The 26069-nt window shown below is 39.1% G+C and overlaps 1 protein-coding gene across 1 annotated transcript in view; it reads right to left on the bottom strand.

Moving 5' to 3' along the window:
• Positions 1–8836: 8836 nt before the first annotated feature.
• Positions 8837–26069, bottom strand: part of LOC136841700 (lysophospholipase-like protein 1) — a 161505-nt gene continuing 144272 nt past the window's right edge. Inside the window, exons 4-5 of the mRNA XM_067108920.1 lie at positions 25368–25483; positions 8837–9636 (exon numbers count right to left, since the gene is read on the bottom strand). Of these exons, the coding sequence (XP_066965021.1) occupies positions 9409–9636; positions 25368–25483 (344 nt within the window). The 3' untranslated portion in view covers positions 8837–9408. The remainder of the gene's footprint in view (positions 9637–25367; positions 25484–26069) is intronic.

The following is a 26069-nucleotide window of genomic DNA, read 5'->3' as shown; positions in this document are numbered from 1 at the left end:
TCCTTACTGAACACCAAAGATTACTAGATGGGCTGCTGATCTTTTGTCCTATTCAAGAAGTATCTCAATGCTCTAACTGGACACAGTACTCTCTCTTCCTCCTCCTGACCAAGAATTTCCATCAAGTTCTCCACAGTGAATGAATGAGGCCAGGGCTTGGACAGGTCCTTATTCTTGGCCAGAAAGCCTAAGGTGAAGGAGCAAATGGCATCCCCTTGAGAAAAGCCCACTCTTTTGTCAACAGCTTGTATTTTGCTGATGCGCTTAGCCATAGCTAAGGCAAATAGGAAGTGAGTTTACGTGTCAGATTCCAAAGAGAAGCAGAGCAAAGGGGCTCGAAAGATGGGCCCATCAGCCATTTCAGGACCACATCCAGATTCCACAAGAACAAAGTGTTGTCCCTTTTCTGTTTCATCATGTCAAATGACTTTACAGGTCTTGAATGTCAGAGTTCAATGAGAGATCCAGGCCTCTATGCTTGAAAACAGAGCTAAGCCCAATAGCCTTTAATGCTAGATGAAGACATTTCTTGGTATTCCTCAGAAAAATCAGAAAATCTGCAATTTGTGTTAAAGTAGTCTCATATAAGATGAGATATTGCGGTTGTGGCACCACTGTCACAAGACTGACCACTTGGCCTGATAGACGAGGCTAGAAGACTTCCTTCAGAACTTTGCAATAGCCTCTGAAGCTTCCTTTGAGAAATCTTTTGCTCTGGCAAGCTTACGGACAGTCTGAAGCCTGTTAGGGCGAGAGCGGACAACCCTTGGTGGTGTCTTTTGAAGTGGGGTTGTCTGAATAGCAATACTTTTTGGGGAAGATGCTTTTGGTAGTCCACCAACAGACATGGGAGGTCTGGGAACCACTCCCTCAGAGGCCAAAACGGGGCTATGAGGGTCTGGTTGCATTGTGGTGCACCTCGAATTTGTTCAATACTTCCCTGATCATGCTGAAGGGTGGGAAGGTGTAAAGGTCCAGATTCGACCAATCCTGTAGCGTGGTGTCTGTGGCCCATGCCAGAGGATCTGGGGCTGGTGAGCAAAACAGAGGAAGGCGATGGTTCCTAGAGGTGGCAAACAGTTTTATCATCGGCTTGCCCCACAACTTCTTCGGTCTAGACATACCAGGGGATCCAGGGTCCACTCGGTGGGAAGGACCTGCTTTTGACAGCTCAGCTCATCTGCCACCACATTCAACTTTCCCTGGATAAAGCAATTGATGAGAGTAACTTGATTTTGGTCTGCCCACAGCAGTAGTAATTCTCTTGCTGCTTGATGAGAGAGAGAGAGAGAGAGAGAGAGAGAGAGAGAGAGAGAGAGAGAGAGAGAGAGAGAGAGAGAGAGAGAGAGAGAGAGAGGGGGTACCACCTTGTTTGCGGATGTAAGCTAAGGCCATGGTAATGTCTGCATGCAGTACGACTGTCTTGGACGAAGTGTGTAAAATTCTGAAGACCAAGTTGAACTACCTTCAGCTCTCTTACAATGATATGTAAGTCCTGTTGATCTGGAGTCCATGTTGCCAAGACCTCTTGATTGTTTAGCAGGCCTTCCCAACCTATGTCCAACAGCTTTTCTTCTGACAGCCACCACTGCCAGTCCAATTTTATCTCCGGGGTGATCGGAAAAACACAACTGTCCGGCTGTGTCTTCCTGTTCCAGTTGGCCTTCAGGTAAAATTGGAGAACTCTCATGTAATCTGCCCAGGCTGACAAACATTTCTATGGAGGCCAGAGTCCCCAATAGGCTCATCCACTGTTGAGCCGAACAAGACGATAGGGCTAGAAACTCCTGGACTGTTTGAAAGCAGCTGGATATCCTCTTGGGGGATGGAAAAGCCCGAAAAACTCAAGAGTTCAGTGTCATCCCCAGATAGAGGATTTCTTGAGAAGGGCTCAACTGGGACTTCTGGAGATTTATAAGAAGGCCCAGCTCCTGGGCCAGAAGAAGAATCTTGCATGTGTCCTCCATGCACTTGTTCTTCGGTGGGGTTTGGAGAAGCCAGTCATCTAAGTACAGACTGATGTTGATCACCACTAAGTGGAGCCATTTCGATAGTGGAGCCAGGACTCGAATGAACACTCACTTGAGGGGCTGTTGAAAGACCAAAGCAAAGAGCCCAAAGCTTGTAAACTTTGTCTTGGAAGACAAACCTTAGATACCTTCTGGAACTTGGATGAATGGGGATATGAAGATAAGCACCTTGCATATCTAGGGTTACTATCCAGTTGCCCTGGTGAATGGTTGCAAGTACTGAGCGGTTTGTCTTCATCTTGAACTTCGCATTCAAGACAAAGTGATTGGGGCTCTTACATCAAGGAATGGTCTCCAACTCCCCGATGCCTTTGGTACTACAAAGAGATGATTGTAAAATCCCTCCAAGCTGGTGTCCTGGACCTCCTCTATGGCCCTTTTGTGTATGAGGGAGGTGACTTCCTCCAGCAGGGCCAAATGTCTCCCGGAGCCTACAGAGTAAGCTGTCAATGTGATGGGAGAAGTGACTAAGGCGGGGGGGAGCTCTCCAAGAATGTAATGATGTAGCCCTCCTTCAAAACATTGATAATCCAGGGCTCTGCTCCTCTTATCAGCCACCTCTCCCAAAACTTTAACAGCCTGACTCCTACAGGCGCATGAAGGACTTCTGTCTCACTTCCTATGTGCTGGTTTGGAAGAGCTCTTCTTGATGGCTCTGGAAGAAAAACAGACATTTGAGCCGGACCTGAATGGTGTCTGAGATCTCCCTCCACAAAAGGGCTGTTGCCGGAGGGAAAAGGTGATCCTAGCTTGAAAAGTCCTTGGGACGCCTAGATGACTGTATCAGCAAGTTTTCAGTCATCTTCATCTGTAAGTCTGATGCCATTTATTTCACAGTGTCCTGAGAAGAGCAATGTGGACTTTTGGGTCTGGGTAACCCCCTTAGAAACAAAGGAGCACCAAGGAGCACCAGAGCTCTCGTTTCTTCAACATCCCAAAAGTAACGAGGGCAGAGAGCTCTAGAGAACCATCTCTAACAGCCTTATCTGCACAGGACAGAACCCCAAGCCATTCAGAGGTGACATCCAAAGCAAGATCTTGACGGTCCTCAGTTTTCTTGGCCAATGCACCCACAACCCAATCAAGGAAACTGAGGACTTCAAATACTTTGAATATATCCTTCACCAGATGATAAAATTTTGCAGACGTAAACATGATTTTGGCCAACGAGAAAGCAGATCGACGAGACAAGTCAATAAGACCAGAGAAATCCCCTTGGGAGGAGGCAGTGAATCCCAAAGAGGGAGCCTACCCGGTCACGTAGGACAAGTACCTCCTGCGAACGAGACAAGGAGGAAAAGCAAAAGATACTTTACCTTGCTCTCTTAAAAGACTTATTAGAGGAGGATAAAAGGACCACCTTGGGGAGGTGTGTCCTGTCATCTGGCTGGTTCCTCATTCAGAACGTCAATGCAGGCGAAGAAGGAGCAGCTGAGGTGAAAAAGGAAGGAAAATTCGCCATCAAATACTGCAGCAGGGCAGCATATGCCGAAGGAGAAGGTTCTAGGTCAATCTCTTCTTCCAAGGAAATAGGAGACAGGTGGTCATCCTGAGCAGGTTTAGGAGCAGAAGGAGCTTTCTTAAGCAAGTCCATAATCTGGGCCAACTGTTATTTAATTGGAGCCAGAGCAGATTCATCAGGGTCCAAAGGCGAAGAAGACTGAGACCTAGGTGAGGATGAAAATGGCGAATGGGCAGCCGGAAGTGGGTGTTGGGCACTTGGGAGGAGGCGCTTAGGGGTGGGCACTGGGCAATCAGGTGGGGGCGCTGGGTGCTTCAGAGTGGTTGCCAGGTGCTTGAGGGTGGGCACTGGGTGCTCAGGAACAGATGCTGGGCGCTCAGGTGAGAGGGTCTCCAGACTGTCCCAGGGAGACACAGGTGGGTGCTGCTGGACAGGGGCAGGAACAAAAGGGTCCAAGGAAAAAACACAAGATGGTCTGGGGCCGCTCGAGAAACTACAAGATGGTCTGGGGCTGCTCGGAGACTGCTTATACCGCTTGAAAGGCAGAGGGTCTGGATGTCAACCATGGTCTTCAGAAGGGCGCTTAAGGGGCTGGGAAGACTCCAGATAATGTTTGCAGCATTTCTTGTCCACTCCATAGTCGTCTGAAGAGCTGGAGGACAACAGATGTATCTCCTTGGACAAGCCTTTCCAGTGGCTATTTGCCGACACCTGGGAGTGTACAACGTGTGGCTGAGGGGGCAACTACCAGTGGGGAAACCCCATCAGCCTCCCTTGGACTTTTGGTATGCCATCTCCCAGGTTTGGGGGAGCAGGACAGGGACCTTGGTCTAGGAGAACCAACGGGACAGATAGCCACCTCCTCCACTTGCACTGCACTAACACTTTGCAATATCTCTACAAACACTTTCTCCATAATCACTTTAAGAGAAGCCCTCAAATCAGCAACAGTACTTAGTACTGAATTAAGCTTCTTATCAAATCTAGACTCGAGACTGGCGATGGCATTAGGCTCAGAAGCATGGGAGCCAGGCAATGGAGGAGAAGGTTGTTCAGTAGAAGGGCAAGGAGTAGGAGAAACAGCAGGAATAGGAGTAGAAGGGCGAGTAACACAGCTAACCTCCAAACTAGCTTTTGGTGTAGTCTTTAAACTCTCAGAATGTTTTTCAGGTCTAGAAGCTGCTTTCCTCTGTCTACTCTCTCTAACTTATCCACATGAGATCAGACCTTACAGTTTGTTCAAGGTTGCCCCAGGTCCTCAGTGTGAGGCACCTCTGATGTCTATCAGAGAATTGCTAATGCATCTTTCGGTATATTTTGCATCTTCCAATCTTGGATGGTCTGGGATGCATCTTAGATATTTGTCGAGCTTATTCTTAAACACATCTACGCTCACTCCTGATATGTTCCTCAGATGAGCTGGTAGCGCATTGAATAGACGCTGCATTATCGATGCTGGTGCGTGGTGGATTAATGTCCTGTGTGCTTTCCTTAGTTTTCCTGGTATAGTTTTGGGCACTATTAATCTACCTCTGCTTGCTCTTTCTGATATTTTTAGCTCCATGATGTTTTCGGTAATTCCTTCTATCTGTTTCCATGCCTGGATTATCATGTAGCGTTCTCTTCTCCTTTCAAGACTATATAAATTTAAGAATTGTAGTCTTTCCCAGTAGTCAAGGTCCTTAACTTCTTCTATTCTAGCTGTAAATGACCTTTGTACACTCTCTATTTGTGCAATATCCTTTTGGTAGTGTGGGTACCATATTATATTGCAATATTCAAGTGGACTACGTACGTACGTTTTATAAAGCATAATCATGTGTTCGGCTTTTCTTGTTTTGAAGTGCCGGAACAACATTCCCATTTTTGCTTTGCATTTTGCCAATAGTATTGCTATTTGATCATTGCATAACATATTCCTATTCAACATCACACCAAGGTCTTTAACTGTTTCCTTATTTGTGATTGTCTCATTATTAGGTCCTTTATATGCATATAGCATTCCTTCTTTATCACCATAGTTTATTGATTCAAATTTATCAGAGTTAAATACCATCCTATTTACCTCTGCCCATTTATATATTTTGTTTAGGTCTCTTTGTAGCGAGTTCCTATCTTCATCACAAGTAATTTCTCTACTTATTCTTGTGTCATCAGCGAAACTTCTCACTACCAAGTCCTTAACATTACTGTCTATGTCTGCAATCATAATCACAAACAGCAATGCAGCTAACACCGTACCTTGTGGCACACCGGATATTACCGTAGCTTCATCCGATTTCTCATCGTTTGCAATCACTATCTGTTTTCTGTTTTGCAAAAATTCTTTTATCCATCTTCCTACTTTATCCACAATGTTATGTTTTCTAATTGTTTTTATTTGTTTACGGCGCTGTCTGTCTGTGGAATATGTGAAGGATTTTTCTTGGTTTTGGATCTTTAGTCAGAGCTAGTGCCGGTCAGTGGTTCTTGTGTGGGACAGTTTTGTCGTATGCTTTTCTGGTAGTTGTTGGTTTTCTTGTTGGTGTGCTGTTTATTTGGTGTGTTTCTGTTTCTTTTTTTTGTACCTTGTTTGTCAAATCTCCAGCTTTTTGTTTGTTGTTTTGTTCAAAGTCTAGGTAAACCACATCTGTATCTTTTCATTTATCATATTTTTATATATGCTTTCATGGTGGACTAACAGTTGGGTTTGTGTACTTTTTCCAGGTACAAAACCATGTTGTCCTATATTAAACAAACTATTTTTCATTAAATGTTTCATTATATATTTTTTCATTACCCTTTCATAAACTTTCATAATATGAGATGTCAGACTCACAGGCCTATAATTACTTGCCTCTAGTCTTGATCCACCTTTGAAAGTTGGGGTAATATATGCTAATTTATGCTCATCATAAATCTTGCCTGTATCTATACTTTGTCTTAATAATATTGCGAGCGGCTTTGCGATTGAATGAACCACTTTCTTTAACAAAATGGCAGGTAACCATCTGGTCCTGCTGCTGATCCATTTTTAATTTCATTAATAGCCTGCACAATATCGGCTTCAGTAATATCTATGTCCGATAAATATTCACTATTTTCATCTCTTATTTCTGTATCATTATCTTCATTATCAATTCTAGGTGTAAATTCACTCTTATATCTTTCTGCTGATATGTTACATATTTCCTTTTTTTCATTTGTTAATCGCCCTTCAATTCTTAGAGGGCCTATTTCTACTCTTATTTTATTCATCTTTTTCGCATATGAGTAAAAAATTTTGGGGTTTTGCTCGATATTTTGTAGGGTCTTTTTTTCTAGGTCCCTTTTTTCATTTTCTTTCGACTGTATAATCTTTTGTTCTGCATTTTCTATCTTACTTTTTAGTTCCATCACTTTCCATGCATTCTTTTCTTTTGCAAGACCTTTTTTCCACTTTCTGATTTTCTGGAACAAGATCCTTCTGTCTCTTGGTATGCGTGAGTGATGTTTACTTTTCTTCTTCGGTATATATTTTTCCACTATTTCTTCTAATATTTTATATAATATATCCATATTTACCTGTATATTATCACTTACGAATATGTTTTCCCATTCTTCGTTTAATTCTTCATTTATTTTTGACCAATTTATATTCTTACTATATATCCTTCCCATTTTTTCGTCTCTTGCTTATCTCTGTTTTCATGTGCTTTGGAACGGACTGTTAATTCTATGACATTATGGTCCGAAATACTCGTATTATACACTATTATTTCTTTAACATAGTTCACATCGTTCACAAATACTAGGTCTAAAATATTATCCTTTCTTGTTGGCAGGTGATTTATTTGCTGAATGTTATGTTCTAGTAGCATATCTAATAGTTTTTCAAATTGCCTCTTATCTTCTGCACTACTATTACTCTCTTTTTTATATGTATAAATACAACCACAGTCTCCTATTCGTTCTTTCCATTCTGCGAAAGGAAAGTTAAAGTCTCCGGATACGAGTATAGTCCAGTCTTTGTGATTTCTACATATATCATCCAATTTGTCAATTATTATGTCAAACTCTTTAGTATTAGGGGGTCTGTATATTACAATGTTCACTAATTTTTCAGATTCACATTCTACTGCTATTAATTCACATTCTGTGTTACTATATTTCTTGCAGATTTTTCCTTGATTTATGTCTCTCCCATATATCGCGGTTCTCCCTTGATTCCTATTTTTTTTATCTGATCTATGAGTTTGGAAACCCTTTATCTTATCATCATTACCAGTTTCATGTGAGTACCAGGTTTCACTTATAGTCATTATATCTAATTTTTCAGTTTGGGTTAGTTCTTCTAGGAACTCTATTTTTCTTTTGGAGTTACTCGAAACTAAACCCTGTGCATTCATCACTAAGATGGTTTGTGTTTTATCCCCATTATTTAATGTGGGTAATAATAAGGATTTTCCCATGTCTCTTTCCTGTTCTGATATGTTGTTCTTTTCGTCATTTCCATAACTTCGGACATTAAAAAATCCAACTTTTCCAATGTAGTTGATCTTCCATCTTCATAATTATTCATTTTGTGTTTGTACCTGCATCTATCTCCATATCTGCACGAATGAACTACAGGAAATTTAAAAAAGCTGCTGTAAATTGGAGAGATGTTTACACACTGGGCAGTAGAAATAAACTGAATAATGGCTGCCAGGTTGTTCCTACTTCCCCTGGTAGTGGGTGCGGGCGTCACCTGCATGAAAACCAACAAAAGCACTGCTGCTAATTTTTAAAAAGTTGCTATGCGAGGTAGATATGTTAGCTATGTAATTACTTGGTAAGTTACTTATATGAAAATAACAATTTTGCTTTCTGTGTCTCTACCATAATAAACAGCATTTAAAAATTTTCAAGATAATTATGGCACTCAACAAGGAAATAGCAAGCACTTCCCATGACAATCTTAAAGGAAGACTATACAAAACTAGCACAACAGAATCACAAAAACTGGATTTAAACATATGATGGTGGTTTTCACATCATAAGGAATTGTCCAGAAAATTGTAAACTATACAAATAAGTACCACTGGTTATCCTGATACTTATGTGTTTTAAGCTCAATAATTATTTACCATTTTAACCAGGAGGTGGCACTTATTTTGCCTCTGAGGGCCAGATCATGTATTACAGATGAACGACATAAAAACTGAAACCAATAAATAATGCATGCTAGAAGACTGTTTGTGCCTAACCAAAGATGACACTTAGTAATCAAAGAAGTGAATTTAGTCGCCATTAATTTCAAAATAGGCATCTTTCTAGTATTGAAAAGAAACATGGAGTCTTTCAAACACAAAATGCATAGCATGGATCATTAAATGACAGTAAATTAATTATATATTGCTTTATTTTAATAGTAAATTAATTATATATTGCTTTATTTTAATCCAAACCACTGATGAGTCATTGTGAAACTTGATGCTGTTTGTTGTAATGAGACATTTTTCTCCATAAAACAGTCTGCAACCTGCCATATGGATGTCTGCTGATCCTAGTACATGGCATACAAATACTTCACAAATGATTTTTTCTCGTAGCAATGTGTGCACCTGTATCACACCTCTCATTTGGGCCAACAACCTCGCATAACAAGCATAATCTATCAGAGTAGTCTTATTAAACACTCAGAATAAGGAAATATTGTTAACAGGTTGGATAAGTGCAATTTCAAAATATTTGGTTCCATGTCACTCAAAACAGGTTGGATAAGTGCAATTTCAAAATATTTGGTTCCATGTCACTCAAATTCTTTTTGAGAAATTACTCTGTCCCTTGGATTGCTACCTCTGTCTCAAGTGTTATAGTTCCATAAATTAAACACTCAATGCACCAATAAGTCTCTAGATCTATCCTATGCTACAATTTGTTACATCTCATACTTCACAGTAAATCATCTCTTGTTTACACATCTGGTAAATGCTTCAATAACCATGCCTGTAATATATTTAATTCTTTAACATTCATTGAATGGTCTAAATGAGGGAAACTATGAAACTCAGCAGGAATGCCTCTTTTCTGTAGTTCACCCAAAGTGTAATGCCCCCATTCATATGGTACTTCATCATCAACAGCTCCATAGCACATCAACAATGGTGGAGGGGGTTTCTTTGTAGATGATGAATCAAGAACCTGAAAAAGTTTGGCCAATTATACTCTCAGTTGTTCTCTCTTCACTTAACATACACATTTGCAGTAATACTAATTAACCATTTTAATAATATTTCCAAACAAACGATCCCTTCTCCCTCTTGGCTGATCATTGTATTAGAAGCTACGAAGATCTGAATGTACTTTTTGAATGAATTTAGTTTCTGAAGTGCCAGCTGTGACTGGAGGTGTTTCTGCTTTCCCTGATGAAATCAGTGATGGGGCCATGCAGAAACCAGACTCACGACTTCCAGTCATACACTGTCTTAGGTGAAGATTAATGTGATCAAAGAGGCGTTCTGAGATCAGAAACCTCTCCAGTGTTGAGAAGGAACTATTCTTCAAGATAGTGCACACTGCCCCCAAAGCTTCTATAAAATTCCAACCTCAGTTACTCTAATACTTCTGACCTGAACTACTCCAGTACTTCCAACCCATCCAGCTCTAGTACTAGTAATCCAAACCACTCCATAACCATGGATATAAAATGTTCCAGCATCAAGGATCCAAGCTACTACTTCATTAAAAAGTACTTGAGCCATTCCAATACATATAAGATCCAAGGTGTTCTAGCACCAAGGATCTATGCAGTTCTATTCCAAGAAGTGCAGACACACCACTATCAGTCTCCCTCTTTGGGAGTGGAAGTTGGTCAAGGTTTCTAACCATGGAAGCTGACCAAAATATTTCAGCCCTAAAACTAGAAAATTATTTATTAAACAGACATCCAACGACAGATATGTCGTTTAGACAAATAAAGGGAAAAACTTGGCTTACAGAAGCCACAACAAAAAGTCAGTCTGAGGACTATTTGCCTTTGAGAAATATAGACAGTATTAACATAAAAGTGAAAAACCACGATACTATGAGCAGCATTCAGGGTACCATTGTACTTCCTGAAAACAATAACGAACCAGTCGATAAGAAAATGCTGTTGGACTCTCTCAAAAAAAGACACCCAAAGGTCCAAGATTGTAAGGTATATGCTGTACCAAGTAAAAACAACAACAGACAAACATTAAAAATAGCAAAAATAAAATTTGAGAGTGAAGATCTACCTCTAAAAATAAAAATTTTAGGCCAAAATAGAGAGTTGAGATACTATGTCCCAAAACCACTGCAGTGTCAAAATTGCAGTAAGTATGGGCACACACACAAAAATTGTAGAAATGAACCAGTCTGCGCTTATTGTGGATCTACTGAACATACCACACAGTGGAAGTGCAGTAAACCTAAGTGTGTAAACTGTGGGCAAAATCATCATGCAAGATCCAAAGAATGCATGTCCATACGGAACTGAAAATACTACAAGAACGAACGGGATGTCTATAAAAGAGGCTAAGTTAGAATTAAAAGTGAGAGGAATTCAAGATCCGTCTAAGAAACATACATATTCTTCAGTAACAAGATAAAAAAATGAAGCAAAAATGCAAACAGATAGAAGTAGCAGAGCAAAGAAAAGTAAATCTCAAGAAAAATGAATAATTTAGAAATAAAAAATAAAATGGTAAAGAATAAAGAAACAGGTACAAATGAGATGGATAATATTTTATCCAATTCATTTGATATATTAATGCAAATAGAAACACAAGAGGATGCTACTACTGAAGTAACAGAGGAGGGTAGTGATGGACTGGAAATTAAAGATAAAAAAAAAGGCCTTTGGAGAGAACACCACCCAAAACGAAGAAACCAACTATTATTAGAGAAACATCAGTTAAATCAAAGATAAAGGAGATGAAAAAGGAACAAAACCAAGCTAAGAATATACCTTTATCTCCTAAAATAATAGTAAAACCTATGAAGGCAAATGTCGAGAACACTGAAGAAGTGAAAAAGAACTATACCATAGATAACAATGATTATGTTAAGGGAGAAGAGATTACTCCATCTCCAGTAATTGGAACAAGAGCAAATGAAAAGAGAAATACACATGATAATACTTGTGGATGTAATGACTGTTTCATTGAATTATGCAATAACAACAAAAGCATAACAGAAGATGGTTCAACAAACATATGAAATTTTATGAAATACAGAAAAAAAGAAACCACAGATTTGAGTAACCATGGAAAAGTGTGCATGTGTATTGAGCGCACTTAGTATATTATAAGGAAAAACAAATGAATGTCGTGAGTAAATTATTAGAAAAAATCCAAACTGATAATACAAAAAAAAGAGTAAAACTCGACCGCTATAAAAAAAATATATTTTCTATAGTTATATTATACAATGGAACGTAAATGGTCTACAGACCAGATTACATCTAGGAGAAGTACAACGGTTATTAAAAGATGAACCAATGATATTATGTTTGCAACATGTCAACAAAACAATATCAACAATAGGTAAATATACCTTAGCATCATCACCACAAGTGGAAGAAGGAAATTTAGGTACTGCTATATATGTACATAACAAAGCATGTTATGACAAAATACCTGTAAACTTTACTGATCCAGAAACATCGCGTATTAGAATACGAATAAAAACGATAATTATGTAATTCATAATTTGTACAATCAACCTAATAAAAATTATGACTTTGACAAACTCAAAGAATTATTTTATAATATCGAGGAACCAACATTAATAGTAGGAGATTTTAATGCCTACAACCCAATGTGTGGGACTGTAACTGTACAGACTCAAATAGAGCAGAAAGTAAAATAGAGGAATTCATACATTCATGTGACATGTGCTGTTTAAACGGTAACGAAATCAGCACATATTTTTCAAAAACACATGGAACATTTTCCTCAATCGACTTAACTCTATGTACAACAAACACAGCAGACAGGTTGGACTGGAATACGGAAGACGACTTACATACAGGTGATCATTTCCCTATATTAATTTCATTATTACAAAATAATCCCACCAAGCATGTCCCTCAGTATAACATTTATAAAGCAGATTGGCAGCAATATGAATTCCACACTAGGAATATCCCACCGTTTGAATATTTGAAAGACCAAAATGAAACTAATAAATTTCTTGTTGATTTTATTACAAATGCTGCTGATAAACAATACCAAAATCCAAATCTCATCCAACAAAACACAAGGTCTCATGGTGGTCTAAAAAACTAACAGAATTAATGAAAATAAAACACTAAATTGGAAGACGATTAAATTATTTGAAAAGAAAATTCAGTAAAATAAACAAAACATTACCGATATTAGAAGGAACCTTACAAATGCTGACTATATTATTATTAGAAATTGATACATTAAAACCTCTATATAACAAAATATCTGCAAAGTTTAAAAGAAGTAATTCAAGAAAGAATCATTTCATGGAAAAAATATGTATCAGATCTCTCTAATAATACCCCCATACAAAAAATATGGGAAAAATTCAGGAAAATAAATGGTACCCATGTTAAACCACATAGGCATGCCATAATAAAAGATGGGAAAAGAATACTTGATCCTAAAGAAATTAGTAATAATAGGTGAAAATTTAGCAAAAGTAAGTAGCAACAAAAATTTAGATGAGCATTTCTGCACACGGAAAAATAATTTAGAATTAATAACAATAAATTTTGAAACAATAGAAGATATATAATATAATAGAAAATTTAATACGGAAGAGCTAGAATTTGCTCTGTTGAACAGCAATAAACCTGCCCCTGGAGGTGACAGTATTTGTTTTGAAATGATCTACCATTTAGCACCTTTGGCAAAGACATACTTGTTAGTTTTATAACCACTTATGGCTTAGAAATTTATTTCCTGATAAATGGCGTAAAGCTATGATTATTCCAATCCCCAAACCTGGAAAAGATCCCAGTAATGTAAACAATTACAGACCAATTTCTTTAACAAGTTGTTTGTGCAAATTACTATAGAAAATAATATATGCTCGACTAACATGGCACATTCGAGAAAATAAAATTTTGACTCCCACTCGGTTCGGGTCACAGTGTAACAGATCTACATTAGATTCTCTCTGTAACTTTGAAGACCATATACATAGAGGTTTTGAACGAAAACAAATTACTGTAGCTGTCTTTTTTACATTGAAAAAGCATACGACACTACATGGAGGTATGCTATATTAAAAACTTTACAAAACAACAGCATCCATGGACATTTACCTAGGTTTATACAAAACTTTTTGACAAATCGCAGTTTTGAGGTGAGAATTGATGATGTTCTGTCTAGAACATTTCCTCTTGAAAATGGTGTTCCACAGGGAAGCATCCTTAGTGGCACACTGTTTACTTTAGCAATTAATGATACCAGTAATAATCTGCCTATTGGTATTAAAAGTAACCTGTATATGGATGATTTGCCATATATTATTCAGCATCTCGAATAAAACATGCAGAACAAATCATTAATAAAAACATAGTAAAAATAGATGAGTGGGCTTTATCTGTAGGCCTTAAATTTTCCATAGATAAAACCCAAGCAATCATGTTTTATAAAAATAAAAAGTGGGAAAAAGGGGAAGACATAGACTTAAAAGTCAGGAACCATAGTATACCAGTTGGCCAAACAGCAAAATTTTCAGGATTAATATTTGATACTCACATGAACTGGAAAGCCCACATAACATACATGAAATCAAAATGTAAAAGAGCATTAAACCTAATTAAAAAAAACCTATCAAACACTACTTGGGGAGCCGACAGACATACCCTTACTTTACTGTACGAGTATAAAGCAACAGTGCTGTCTATTGTTGATTATGGAAGCGAAATATATGGCTCGGCATCAGACGCAACGTTGAAAACGGTAGACCCAGGTCATAATGAAGGTCTTAGAATATGTTCAGGCGCTTTTCAATCATCACCAACGTCTTCTTTACAAGTTGAATGTGGTGAACTACCTCTGTCTCTCCATAGAGAGCTAGTAACAATGAAGAGTGCTCTAAGAATTCAGACAAATGATTCTCCTACCAAAAAATTATTTGGATTTAGAGATGTGTTTATAAATAGTCATCCATCTCCTTTCCCAATTAGAGCTAGAAGATTGAGTCACTAAATATAAATATACAATTACCTTTAATATTAAAATTACCTCCTCCTTGGACAATGAATAAAATGAGAATTTGTACACACTTCAAATATTTATCAAAAAGCCATTCATATACTCCAGAATACCATAGACAACATACAGCAGAACATATAATCCGAAAAGGTCCACATTATGCAATATACTTCGACGGATCTAAATCACAATACGGAGTGGGATATGCTGCAGTATCCCCAGACAAAACGTATCAGTTCTCTCTACCAGATAATGCCTCAGTATTTACAGCTGAGTTATGTGCAATAGTATACAAGATATATAAAAACAGTCATTGTAAAAAAAATGGCAAAATATATGGAATGAAGAACGAAGAACCTGAAAATGGAGTTCGTCGTATCAGAGAGAGACACGCACAAGTAATTCTGATGGGTCTTCGAACAGGCCATACTCGTTTGACACATGGACACTTAATGAACAGTCCATGTGGCCCTCCTCCCAAATGCCCAGATTGCAATGTGTTGACACCAGTTAAGCATGTACTATGTGATTATCAAATTTTGGAAATAGACCAATAAAAGAAATTTTGTCAGGATCTTCAACATTCTCAATAGTACCCATTTTAAAGTTCATGAGAAGCTGCGAGTTAATTGGTAAAATATTAAAGATCAAGCAGTATAATGAATTTTAGAACAAGTAAATTTTATGATTTTACTTAATTTATTTTGAATTTTACTATACCTTTTTAGTGAGTATATATGGAAACATGAGTATAAATGTATTTATTGTTTGAGCGTGTTCCAGAATGAAAGCGTAAGCCTTTTTGCAGCTTTTAATTTCATTTTCATTTTTCGTTCATTCATCACTGGCAAGTGACCTGTTAGGTTCCAGTGCTAGGCTACTAGCCTAGACTTGTCATTTCATCCTAATCCTTCGGGCCAGCCCTATGAGAGCTGATAGTCAGCTCAGTGGTCTGGTTAAACTATTTTAATAATAATAATAACACCACTATCAGTGATCTGAGCCATTCCAAGGGCTTGTGCTGTCTCATCAACAAGGATACAAACTGATTTGACACCAGTGATCAGAACCGCCATGTTACTGATGGTTTGAGTAGCAAAGGCACAAGCCACTCCAGTACCAAGGATCTATGCATCTCCAATATCAAGAGTCTTGGTCACTCCCGCACCAAGGATCCAAGATACTCCAATATACTGAACAAAAACAAAGGAAATTATCAGATCTTGTCCTAGTACCTGAGTTACTCTAATAACCAGGATTCAAGCAGCTTCAGTATCAGCAATATGACTCATTTCAGTACTTGAGAGCAGTCACTATATTTTTTAGGTCAATAACCATTTCAAGACTGAAAAACCAAGTGGCTTAGGTAAACAGTCACAACCAGTCAATAAATCCTAAATCAAGAATGACAGCAACTCTAAACATCAAACATTCTTTAAGCCAAGTCTTAGCTAGGATAGCAAAGTTCAAGGAAAGCATTAGGGATGCTTTCCCTCATCTGAGATCAGTGAAACTTATCATTACTGGGAATTTCATGGCAGAGCAAGATAACCCCACTTTCAGCCAGCTAATGAATTAGAGATTCAGTAACTTACAGACTGGCATCAGAAACTCACCTTTGAGCTTTCACTCATCAGAGCGAAGCTGGATCTCTTAGCCAGGAGTGCAGTCAAAACGGTAACAAAAGCTATGGAAAAATAGTCCTCTCTTCACCTTACTTCTCACTCACAAGACTGGGAGGTTTTGGTATCAGCTTACTTTAACATTAAGTTTACCACACTTCTTCAGGAATTGAGGCTCTGTAACAAGCCTTGCCTGTCCCAATCAAAGGAATGTCTGTGCCATCATCAGTGAGCATAAGGGGAAGCTAACCCTCTGATATAGCTGAAATACCTTAAGTTATCAAAATTAAGATTTTGGCGAATTTACATCCCTTAACTATCCTGGAATGCCCTCCGGCATATATTTTAATGGTATGCTGCCTGTAGCGTTGGTCACGTCTTTTAAAGGTACAAGATATGTGACCCATTTAAACGGCCACACATGAGTATAGCCCTTTACACTTTATACACACAGTTTCTTTTTGCTTTTTCTTGATGATAATTGAATGTCTGTTTGATTTTATGATTTGTGGGATTTTCTATATGACAAAACAACATTGTCTCAGTTACCTTAGAAATTTTAAAGAGTGTGTACTACATTCCGCGATGTCTGTGATCATCTGGTACATTTGTGCTATAATTGCATTTCATATGCTATTATTTCTTATTATATTGTGTTACAGTAATATTTTATCACCATAGGGCTTACAAGAAAGCAAAAGCTTCAGAAAATGTTCGAAATTACAGTAGAAGAAAAAACAGCACAAAACAGAGACCCACCCAGAAGAAACCTTCACCCACGTGTTTCAATCACTAAACACCCACGTGCTTCAACCACTTGTCCCACATCCACCGTCCAGCAGTTCAAGATCTAAAGTGAAATTAGGTTTTAGTGAAAATAGAGACCTTCACATAGCCAATGATGAAAATGAAAGTGGGAGAAAGTTTCTGCTGGTTGATGAAGACAACTTATTTCAATAGGTTCGTTCTCTTGCACATTGCAAATGCAATAACAAAAGACGGTGATGGATGATAGAGTTGACGGCATGGCAAAGTCTTACATTGCAAAGTGTGTTTAGTGCAATGTCAGTAACACGATGTCTACTCCACAGGGGGTGTAAAAAAGGAAAATGTATCCTCGGGTGTTGTTAAAACTACCCATAAATAAATTAGTGAAAGCAACTCTACAATCAAAAAGTGGATATGTTGGGTTGCAGGAGTTTTGTGCTTTTTTCAACATGTACCTATTATCGGAGAATTCATATTATGCAATTGTGAGGGAGATTGAAGATTGTGAGATTGAAAAGCTCAAAAAAGTAATGGAAATATCCCGTGAAAAGTTGCGTGCAATATTGCGAGAGCAGGATGGCAATCTAAACGAAGTGAAAGATATTCGTGTATCATGTGATGGAAGGTCTAAACGTGGGTTTACCTCTATTTATGGATTTGTGTCAGTGTTGAGCAAGTGGTGTAAGACGTGTCAAAACATTAATGACAAAGAAAATGTTCTGTTGCATGAGCATACAAAGAACTTTGATGGCAGTTCTCCTGCCATGGAGATGGAGGGTTGGAAAATATCATGGCTGTATTCTGTGGTAAACTGTAAGCTACATTATGTAGTGTCAGATGGAGACTCAGAAGGTATAAGGGCAGAGAAGAAAGCTGTCCCCTACGAAGTTGTAAAATTTGAATGTGTTAATCATGTTTCAAAACGCCTATACGTATAGACTTCTCACGGAAGCGGTGAAAAAACACAAACCTGGTGGTAATCAGCAGGGGCCATTGACAAAAGCAAAAAAACTTGAGGCTCACTCATTATTTTGGAGATGTTTTGAAGACTGAGAGCACAGTGGACGGCATGAAGAAGGGAATTTATGCAAAAACTTTGGCACTGCCTTAACACAGACAAAAAGCCCCAGCACCTGTCCTGAGGGAGAAAATTCATGGTGTTTTTATAAAAGAGTGATTGCTAATAAACAGCCAATCCCATCTCGCACAAAAAACATGTAAACCTATCTTAGTGACTCAGTTGTGTCCAAGTTATGCCTGTTTATATTGGTCTGGCAAGGAGCGAACTCGTAGAAAAGTGCCGGGGGAGACACAAAATTCCTATGAAAGTCTCCATAGTGTTATATGGAATGAACTCCTGAAATCAAAATTCTTTTCCCTACAAAGAATGAAGTATGGCATGTATAGGAGTGTCATTAAATTCAACCATGGGTCTGCAACACTGGGGAAAGGATTGGATGAGACCAGGTTGGAGGCCATGAATATTAGGAAGAGGATCGGGAAGAGACTATCTGGATCGATAATTGCATGTGAGAAGAAAGAAAAAGAAAGAAACAAAAGAATATGGAGAGTATGGGAGGAAGATGCGAAGAAAGCAGCAGAAGGTGAAACATATGGGCCTGGTATGGCACCACTAAACTAGTGGCACATCTGTTTGGTGAGCAGTGCCAATAAGCAGAGGGAATGTGCTCATTGCTGGTTAAACAAAACCCCTCTGCAATGACTTGACATTGTGAATACACCCCAACAGTGAGGTATTATTGCCAGCAAAAGCGCAAGCAGTGAGAGAGAGTGAAAGAGAGATGCAGAGAGAAAAATCCTGATCAAGACGTCTCAACATGATACCAAGGTAAATTACATTATTATACTTAAATCTTTAAAGGCGTATATCTCAAAACAATAAATTTTTGCTTTCAAATATTTGCCAAAAATTGAGAAATAGTTGGAGCTGCTTGTAAATGGCCATGTTAGTGTGTAGCGAAGGCATAAGAGGCTGCCTCTACAAACTTACTAATTTATTCAAGACAACAAGCAGACAGGTCAGGAGCTCTTGCGAGCAGAAACGTAACTCCTTACACGAGGCAAACAAAATAAGAGATTAACATACATTCAAATGTGTTTGTTTGAGAATGGAAAATGGTACATAACTGTATACACAAGTTACGGACAATGTTCTGATAAATATAGCTGGAAAGCTGACACTGTATTGCTTCCAGTAGGAACGATACATTTGATGTGACATAATCATGGGTGATAGTATACATTAAAAATGTACAGTAAAGGCCGCCCCTTATTCATGGGGGATGCATACCAGAACCCCCTGCGAATAGTTAAAATCTGCGAATAGTTAAAATCTGCGAATACTTGACATCCCCCTCTAAAAATGCTCATAAATGCCTATCCTGAAAGTTCAGACACCAAAAGTATACCTAAAAATATCATCCTACATCAAATATACCTTACACTATTATCCTATTACTGTATTAATCTTTCAAATGATATTATTAATATCATTTCCTTTATCTTAAACATTTTATCCTTAAAAATATACATACGTACTATATGGCTTACAGCTATGTCTGAAAATAATTCAGTCTCCACTATGTATTCAGCTACACACATTTTCTTTCATACAGTTACTATTCTTTTACAAGGGAAACATTGGTATGTATGTAATTCATGAGAGAGAGAGAGAGAGAGAGAGAGAGAGAGAGAGAGAGAGAGAGAGAGAGAGAGAGAGAGAGAGAGAAAAGAACAAAAATACTTATGCACATTAAAAAAAATTTAATACTATGCACATATTAAGATAACATATGTAAATCATGCAGGTACTCACCAGTGATGAATGCTGATTAAAGATGATGATGATGAATTAGCTATTCAGCCCGGTGAATGGCACCTCTTCACCTTTAGGAGGCACTTCATCAGGGGTTCTGGAAGGCACTACTTCAGGCGATTGGGGAGGCACTTCTTCCGGAGCTTGGAGAGGCACTACTTCAGGTGACTGGGGAGGCACTTCTTCAGACACTTGGGAAGGCTTTGGAGGGTCCTTCTTTGTATGTTTAATGAACATAGTGACAGGCAGCTGCTGTTGCTGCTGCTTCATGCTGATGAGGGCTTGATTATAGGGCTCCAATGCCAAATCAAGGATATTTGAAAACTTTAAGGAGCGTTCCATATAAGGATCCCATGTTGAAACCATCTTCTGCGCCTCCTCAATTATCCTCTTAATTTGGGACAGACGTTCCAAAGCCAGGCCATCCTCCTCCTCCTCTCCTGAGCCTGGCGTGTCTTCTTCCTCACTGGCAGATTTCGTCAGCTCTTCCAAATCCTGGTTCTGTCAGGGGGTCAGAGTGGGCATCAATGAGGGTGCCGACTTCATCCTAAGTGATGTACTTGAAGCCTTCTCCACCTAGAATCCTTGCCAACTGGACCACCTTACCAATGGCCGAATGAATGTTGAATTTCTTCAGGAGAGAAGCCCTTATAATCATGCATAGACTCCGGCCACAACTTGTTCCAGCATGTGTTCAGGGTCTCTTTCTTCATTTCCTTCAACGATTTGTCGATGATGGATAGACATGTGGCAATCGTGAATTTACGCCAATACTCCTTCGGTGTAAATTCACTGTCAGCATCCGTTGCATTCACAGGGTGCTGAAGGGAGTCCTGGGTGCAGAGTGCCTTGAAGGCATGGATCAGGCCCAGATCTATAGGCTGGAGGAGAGAGGTGGTGTAGGGAGGAACTCAAGCTGGACTCCTTCATAATAAAGATCGAGGGTGGCCACCAGCATTATCCACAATCAGCAACACCTTGAACTCCATGCCCGAGTAGCTCATGTATTGCCTAACTTGAGGGATGAAGCTGTGATGGAACCAGTGATCTACAAGGACTTTGGTGATCCAGGCCTTGGGGTTATGCATCCAGAACACAAGCAGCAACACTTTGTTCTTATTCTTGAGGGCCCTGGGGTTTGCAGTCTTGTAAATGAAGCCTGGTTTCAGTATGCATTCCCACACGTTAGGAAGGTAACCCTATTCTTCTGGGCTTTAAATCTGGAGGCTTTGGCTTTGTCCTTCATGAGGTATATCTGGGATGGCATCTTTTTCCAGAGCAAGCCAGTCTTGTCCATACTGAACAACTGTTCTGGATGGTAAACCTTCTCTTGGATGATATTCTTGAAGGTCTCGGGATATTTTGCGGCCACTTCCGTGTCTGCAGATGCTGCTTCCCATGCAGAGAAACAGACTTTAGGTGGAACCGCTTCTGGAAACAGTGGAACCACCCCTTGCTGGCCTGAAAACCTTGAGGAGCTGAAGATGGTCCCACTTGTGGCTCTTCCTCCTCTTCTTGTTCTTCTGGCGTGGGTTTATTGAAGCCTAAGAATTCTAATTCCCCTTTGTCATTGCCTTCCTGTGCCTGTATGTCGTCACCTTCTGTAGCAGTTGAATACTGCTGGTATAGCTGTCACGCTTTTTTGCAAATGATGTTGGAGTCGAGGGGGACGTTCTTCTTGCTGCAGTCCTTTATCCAAAACACCTGTGCAGATTCCACCTTAACGATTGTCTTATCCCGCACTGTTGAAACTGTTTTTGCACTACCGAAGCTCATATTTGCACCCTTACAGTATGTATGTCGGCCCTTCTTTTTGTACCTAACCGTACTTTCATTGACATTAAAATGGCGGCCTACAGTGGCGTAACTTTTACCTTCCTTTAACATAACGAGAAGTTTTACCTTCTCATCGAGCTTCATGACCGCCTTCTTGCATTTTGGTTCTTTGCCAGAAGCCTTAGAAGGAGCATGGCGCATTTTAGGGCACGATTAGCACTGATACACAAAGATTAAAACCTACACACTAACTGGGACAGATGTGATCGTGCTGGCTCCCAGAATTCCATCTTTGTGTAGGCCAATGAGCACCAAGGAAAATGAATGGTGCTTCTGGATTGGCTGCTTTGCAGACAATAGCCAATAGCATATCGACTATCAATGTGCCTGGGTATATCAGCATCCCAACATCCCATGTTCTTTCTCTGCCCATTTACTGGCTTGGGTAATGCACCTTTTATGAAAAACAAATACAGTATTTGTTTTCCTAAAAGGTGCATTACCCAAGCCAGTAAATGGGCAGAGCAAGAACATGATGTTGGGATGCTGATATACCCAGGCACATTGATAGTCAATAAGCTATTGGCTATTGTCTGCAAAGCAGCCAATCCAGAAGCACCATTCATTTTCCTTAGCGCTCACTGGCCTATACAAAGATGGAATTCTGGCAGCCCGCATGATCGCATCTGTCCCAGTTAGTGTGTCGGTTTTAATCTTTGTGTATCAGTGCTAATCGTGCCCTAAAATGCCTCCTAAAAAACGCCATGCTCCTTCTAAGGCTTCTGGCAAAGAACCTAAATGCAAGAAGGCGGTCATGAAGCTTGATGAAAAGGTAAAACTTCTCGATATGTTAAAGGAAGGCAAAAGTTACGCCACTGTGTTTACATTAATATATAATTAGCAAATCTTTTTTCATCATAAAAAATGGATTTACAGTAGTCATGAAATTCTACTTAGTATGTAACATGAAAATACTCCACATATGCACGTAAACATACGTTCCCTGCTAGTCCCGTCGTCCTACATATTTTAGATATGCTCTACATACTACGTACTAAGCATCATCCTAAAACACTTTATGTATGTAATATTTAAAAACATACAGTAATAAAATGTACAGTATGCGCAGATTATCAATGTTATGCGTATGCAAATTAGTACCATGTGTATATGCCTATGTACATGTTTAATGATAATTGGCAAATGACCCAACATCTCAGTTCACTGCTATCTCTCGGTTGTGTGTGTTTTGTGTACGGTACTGTGGACTAAGCATATTTTTTGGAATCTTGCCCTATGATGCCTCCTAAATGCCCTGCTTCTTCTAAGGTTTCTGGCAAAGAGCCTAAGCGCCAGAGGAAGATCAAGACGCTCAAGGAGAAGGCAGACATTATTGTAACGTTATGCGAAGGCAAAAGTCACGGAGAAGTAGCAGCTTGTTATAGCATGACTTCAAGTGCAGTTGTCATTATCGAGAAGGAGTATGAAGAGGGTAGGATACTTGGGAAGGCCATTGCTGGAGAAGAACTCGCTGCTCTCTCTATCCCACCAACAGACCATGATTTTGAAGAATTTTATGGTCTGTACAAATTTCTTAAAAAAAGCTAGGCAGCTGCAGACAATGATATAGGCATGGGATGATAATGAAGGAAGGGCCACAAATGTTTCCAGTGCCATTAATGAACTCATGTAGCCCTACTGTACCACCTTCATTGCCATGTTCAAATACCTTAACATGAATGCGCCTCCCGAAACCCTTGAACGAAGTGCCTCCTGAAGAAGGTGAAGAGGTGCCCTCAGAGATGAAACTCCTCTGCTTTGCTGTGCAGTCATATCTCCATCGTCATTCATCAGACTGCACAGCTAATTCATCATCACCATCTATAATCAACATTCATCACCAGTGAGTACCCGTATGATTTAATCTTATTACTATTATGTGTATTATTATTACAGGTAGTAGCCAGTGTATAGTATTACATATTATTGTTAATTAATCTTATTTTTTAATATTACTGTACTATTATCATTTAATCTTATTACTATTATGTACTGTAGTATTATTGTCACTGTATATTATTTAATGTTATTATACAATAAATATCAATGATACAGAATACTGCTCTACGAAAAAACGAAAATATCCACGAATAGCGAGTTTCCCAAGAATATTTTTATAGATATGTTCCACAGAAAAACCTGTGAATCGGCAAGTTTTCCTGCAAATAATTTTTAGATAGGTTCCAGAGAAAATCCTGTGAATCACTGAGTTTGCGAATTGTGAGAACACGAATCTGGGGGGTTTACTGTATGCTGTCGGCCGTTTCTTATACAAACATGCCTGGCGTGAATGTCTGGGGATGTTCTCTGTGAGGAGTGGATGCCCGCAGGGTATGATTTCAGACGGCCAGGTAAGATGGACGATCATGTAGGTCCATGTGGGACCCTACATGACTCCCCCCCCCTTAGAGAGGCCTACTGTTGTAGGTTGATGTCTGGGAGGTATGCTGGCTTAAGTCGATTGATGGAAACCCAGACAGTTCTACTGTCAACTGTCATCTGGTAGGCTCTGTCTCTTCTTTGGATGACCCGGTATGGTCCCAAGTAGTCTGGGGAAAGGGGGGCTCTGTGTGCGTCCACTTGTATGAACGCGTATTTCATGTTCTGCAGCTCGTTGGGGACGTACTCTTTTTTGGCCATGTCGTAGGTCGTCTTGAAAGAATGAGTTGGGTTAACAGCTGACTTACTAGACCATATGGCATATGAGAACTAGTCACCTTTTGAAATCTGATATTCTTCTTTCTTAGGAGGTTTTTCTTGGAAACATTTCATGGAAAATTCAATGGCAATATGAATGTGGGTTTGTATAAAAAAATAAATCCACTTTTTTTAATATATATTCTTTTCATTATCAAATATCTTATCTAGTTTCTAATAAAACAGATGAAGATGCACAGCAACTGGCTAATTTAGAGCAACATTCAACAGTATTTTGGGTTTGAATACAGTACTTTTAATAGACTGACAACTATAAAATTTGTACAAATTTCCCTCTAAACATTCTCAAACCAAATTCAGAAGATGGCATTATCCACTCAATCCAATGAGGCTGGAAGTGCGACAAAACCACATCAGGTAGAGTACTATAGTTTTGAGGGTAAGGAGGTACATGTGCTATTTAATGCCTACTTCTGTGCTATATAGAAGTTTTTGCCATTGCCAACAAGAAATCACTCCAAACGGAGGAAGAGGGACAGAACAAGCAAGTATGTTAGTTGAGAGAGAAGCAAAAATCTGGGAAAAATTATCAAAACTAAGTTGTTTTCCAGGTTCTCTAAGACAAAAGGTGAAGAGTCTAGAAAGATAAATCTACAGAAATTGTACAATCCACATACTTCAAATTCAGTATATATGCAAAGGATGTTATGACTTAAACAAGAAAATAATTCCAGCGGGTCAAGTGCCCTGACCAGACCTAGGACTCCTTTGATGGGGTGCACTCAAATACAATACAGAAAGCAGAAAGACAAGAGGATATGGGATTCCATCTAAGAGAATGTGGACCATCAACTACTTTGACTGATCTATTTGTAAAATACCCAGGAATCTTACAAAATTAAACTTGTTATATACTTCAGAATACACCCACGTTCAACTATAACGTAAAAAATTTAAGTAGCAGAGTAACTGAGTATTTTTCCTAATGCTTACCTTGTAAACTTCGGAACTTTTGCTCAAAAATGATGAAAAAACGAATACACCACCAATATCTGATCGAAAACGATATCCAATCTGCATAGCAAGACTGGCACCCATTGAAAATCCACCTGAAAAGAAATTGGTAAGTAGGTACAATTAATCTCTCTAATAAACAGAACTCAGGAAGTAATACAACGAATATGGAAGCATTTCAAAAACCTGAATAAAAAACGAAAACATTATAGCCTGATGGAACTTAAAGTCATTAATACTTCATGGTACACAAATAACAAAAGTCTGAATGCCCTCTGATTGCTTGTGTAGAGAACAGAATAAAGAATTTAGGCCAAAGACCAAGCCCTGGGACCTATGAGGTCATTCAGCACTGAAAGGGAAATTGAGAGTAAGAGAGTTTTACAGGTGTAACAGGAGGAAAACCTCGCAGTTCCACTATGAATCACCTGTTAGATGGAAGAAAGAGAATTTGAACAGAGGTACAGTAAAAGGAATGAAAGGGGTTGCAGCTGGGGCCGCAAGGATGCTGTAAAGAACCTTAAGTAATGCCTACAGCGCACCGCATGAGGTGTACTGACGGCACTTATCCCCTACGGAGGATCGCTCGTGTAGTCTAAGTTCTCACTCTCGTTCATATCTTTAGCTTTCAGTAAGGTTTGCTTTGCTAAAGCTAAAATGACATTCCTAGATACTGTAACC

Source organism: Macrobrachium rosenbergii, chromosome 9, assembly GCF_040412425.1.
Source record: "Macrobrachium rosenbergii isolate ZJJX-2024 chromosome 9, ASM4041242v1, whole genome shotgun sequence".
NCBI classification, from domain to species: domain Eukaryota; kingdom Metazoa; phylum Arthropoda; class Malacostraca; order Decapoda; family Palaemonidae; genus Macrobrachium; species Macrobrachium rosenbergii.
This window is presented reverse-complemented; position numbering and strand designations above follow the sequence as displayed.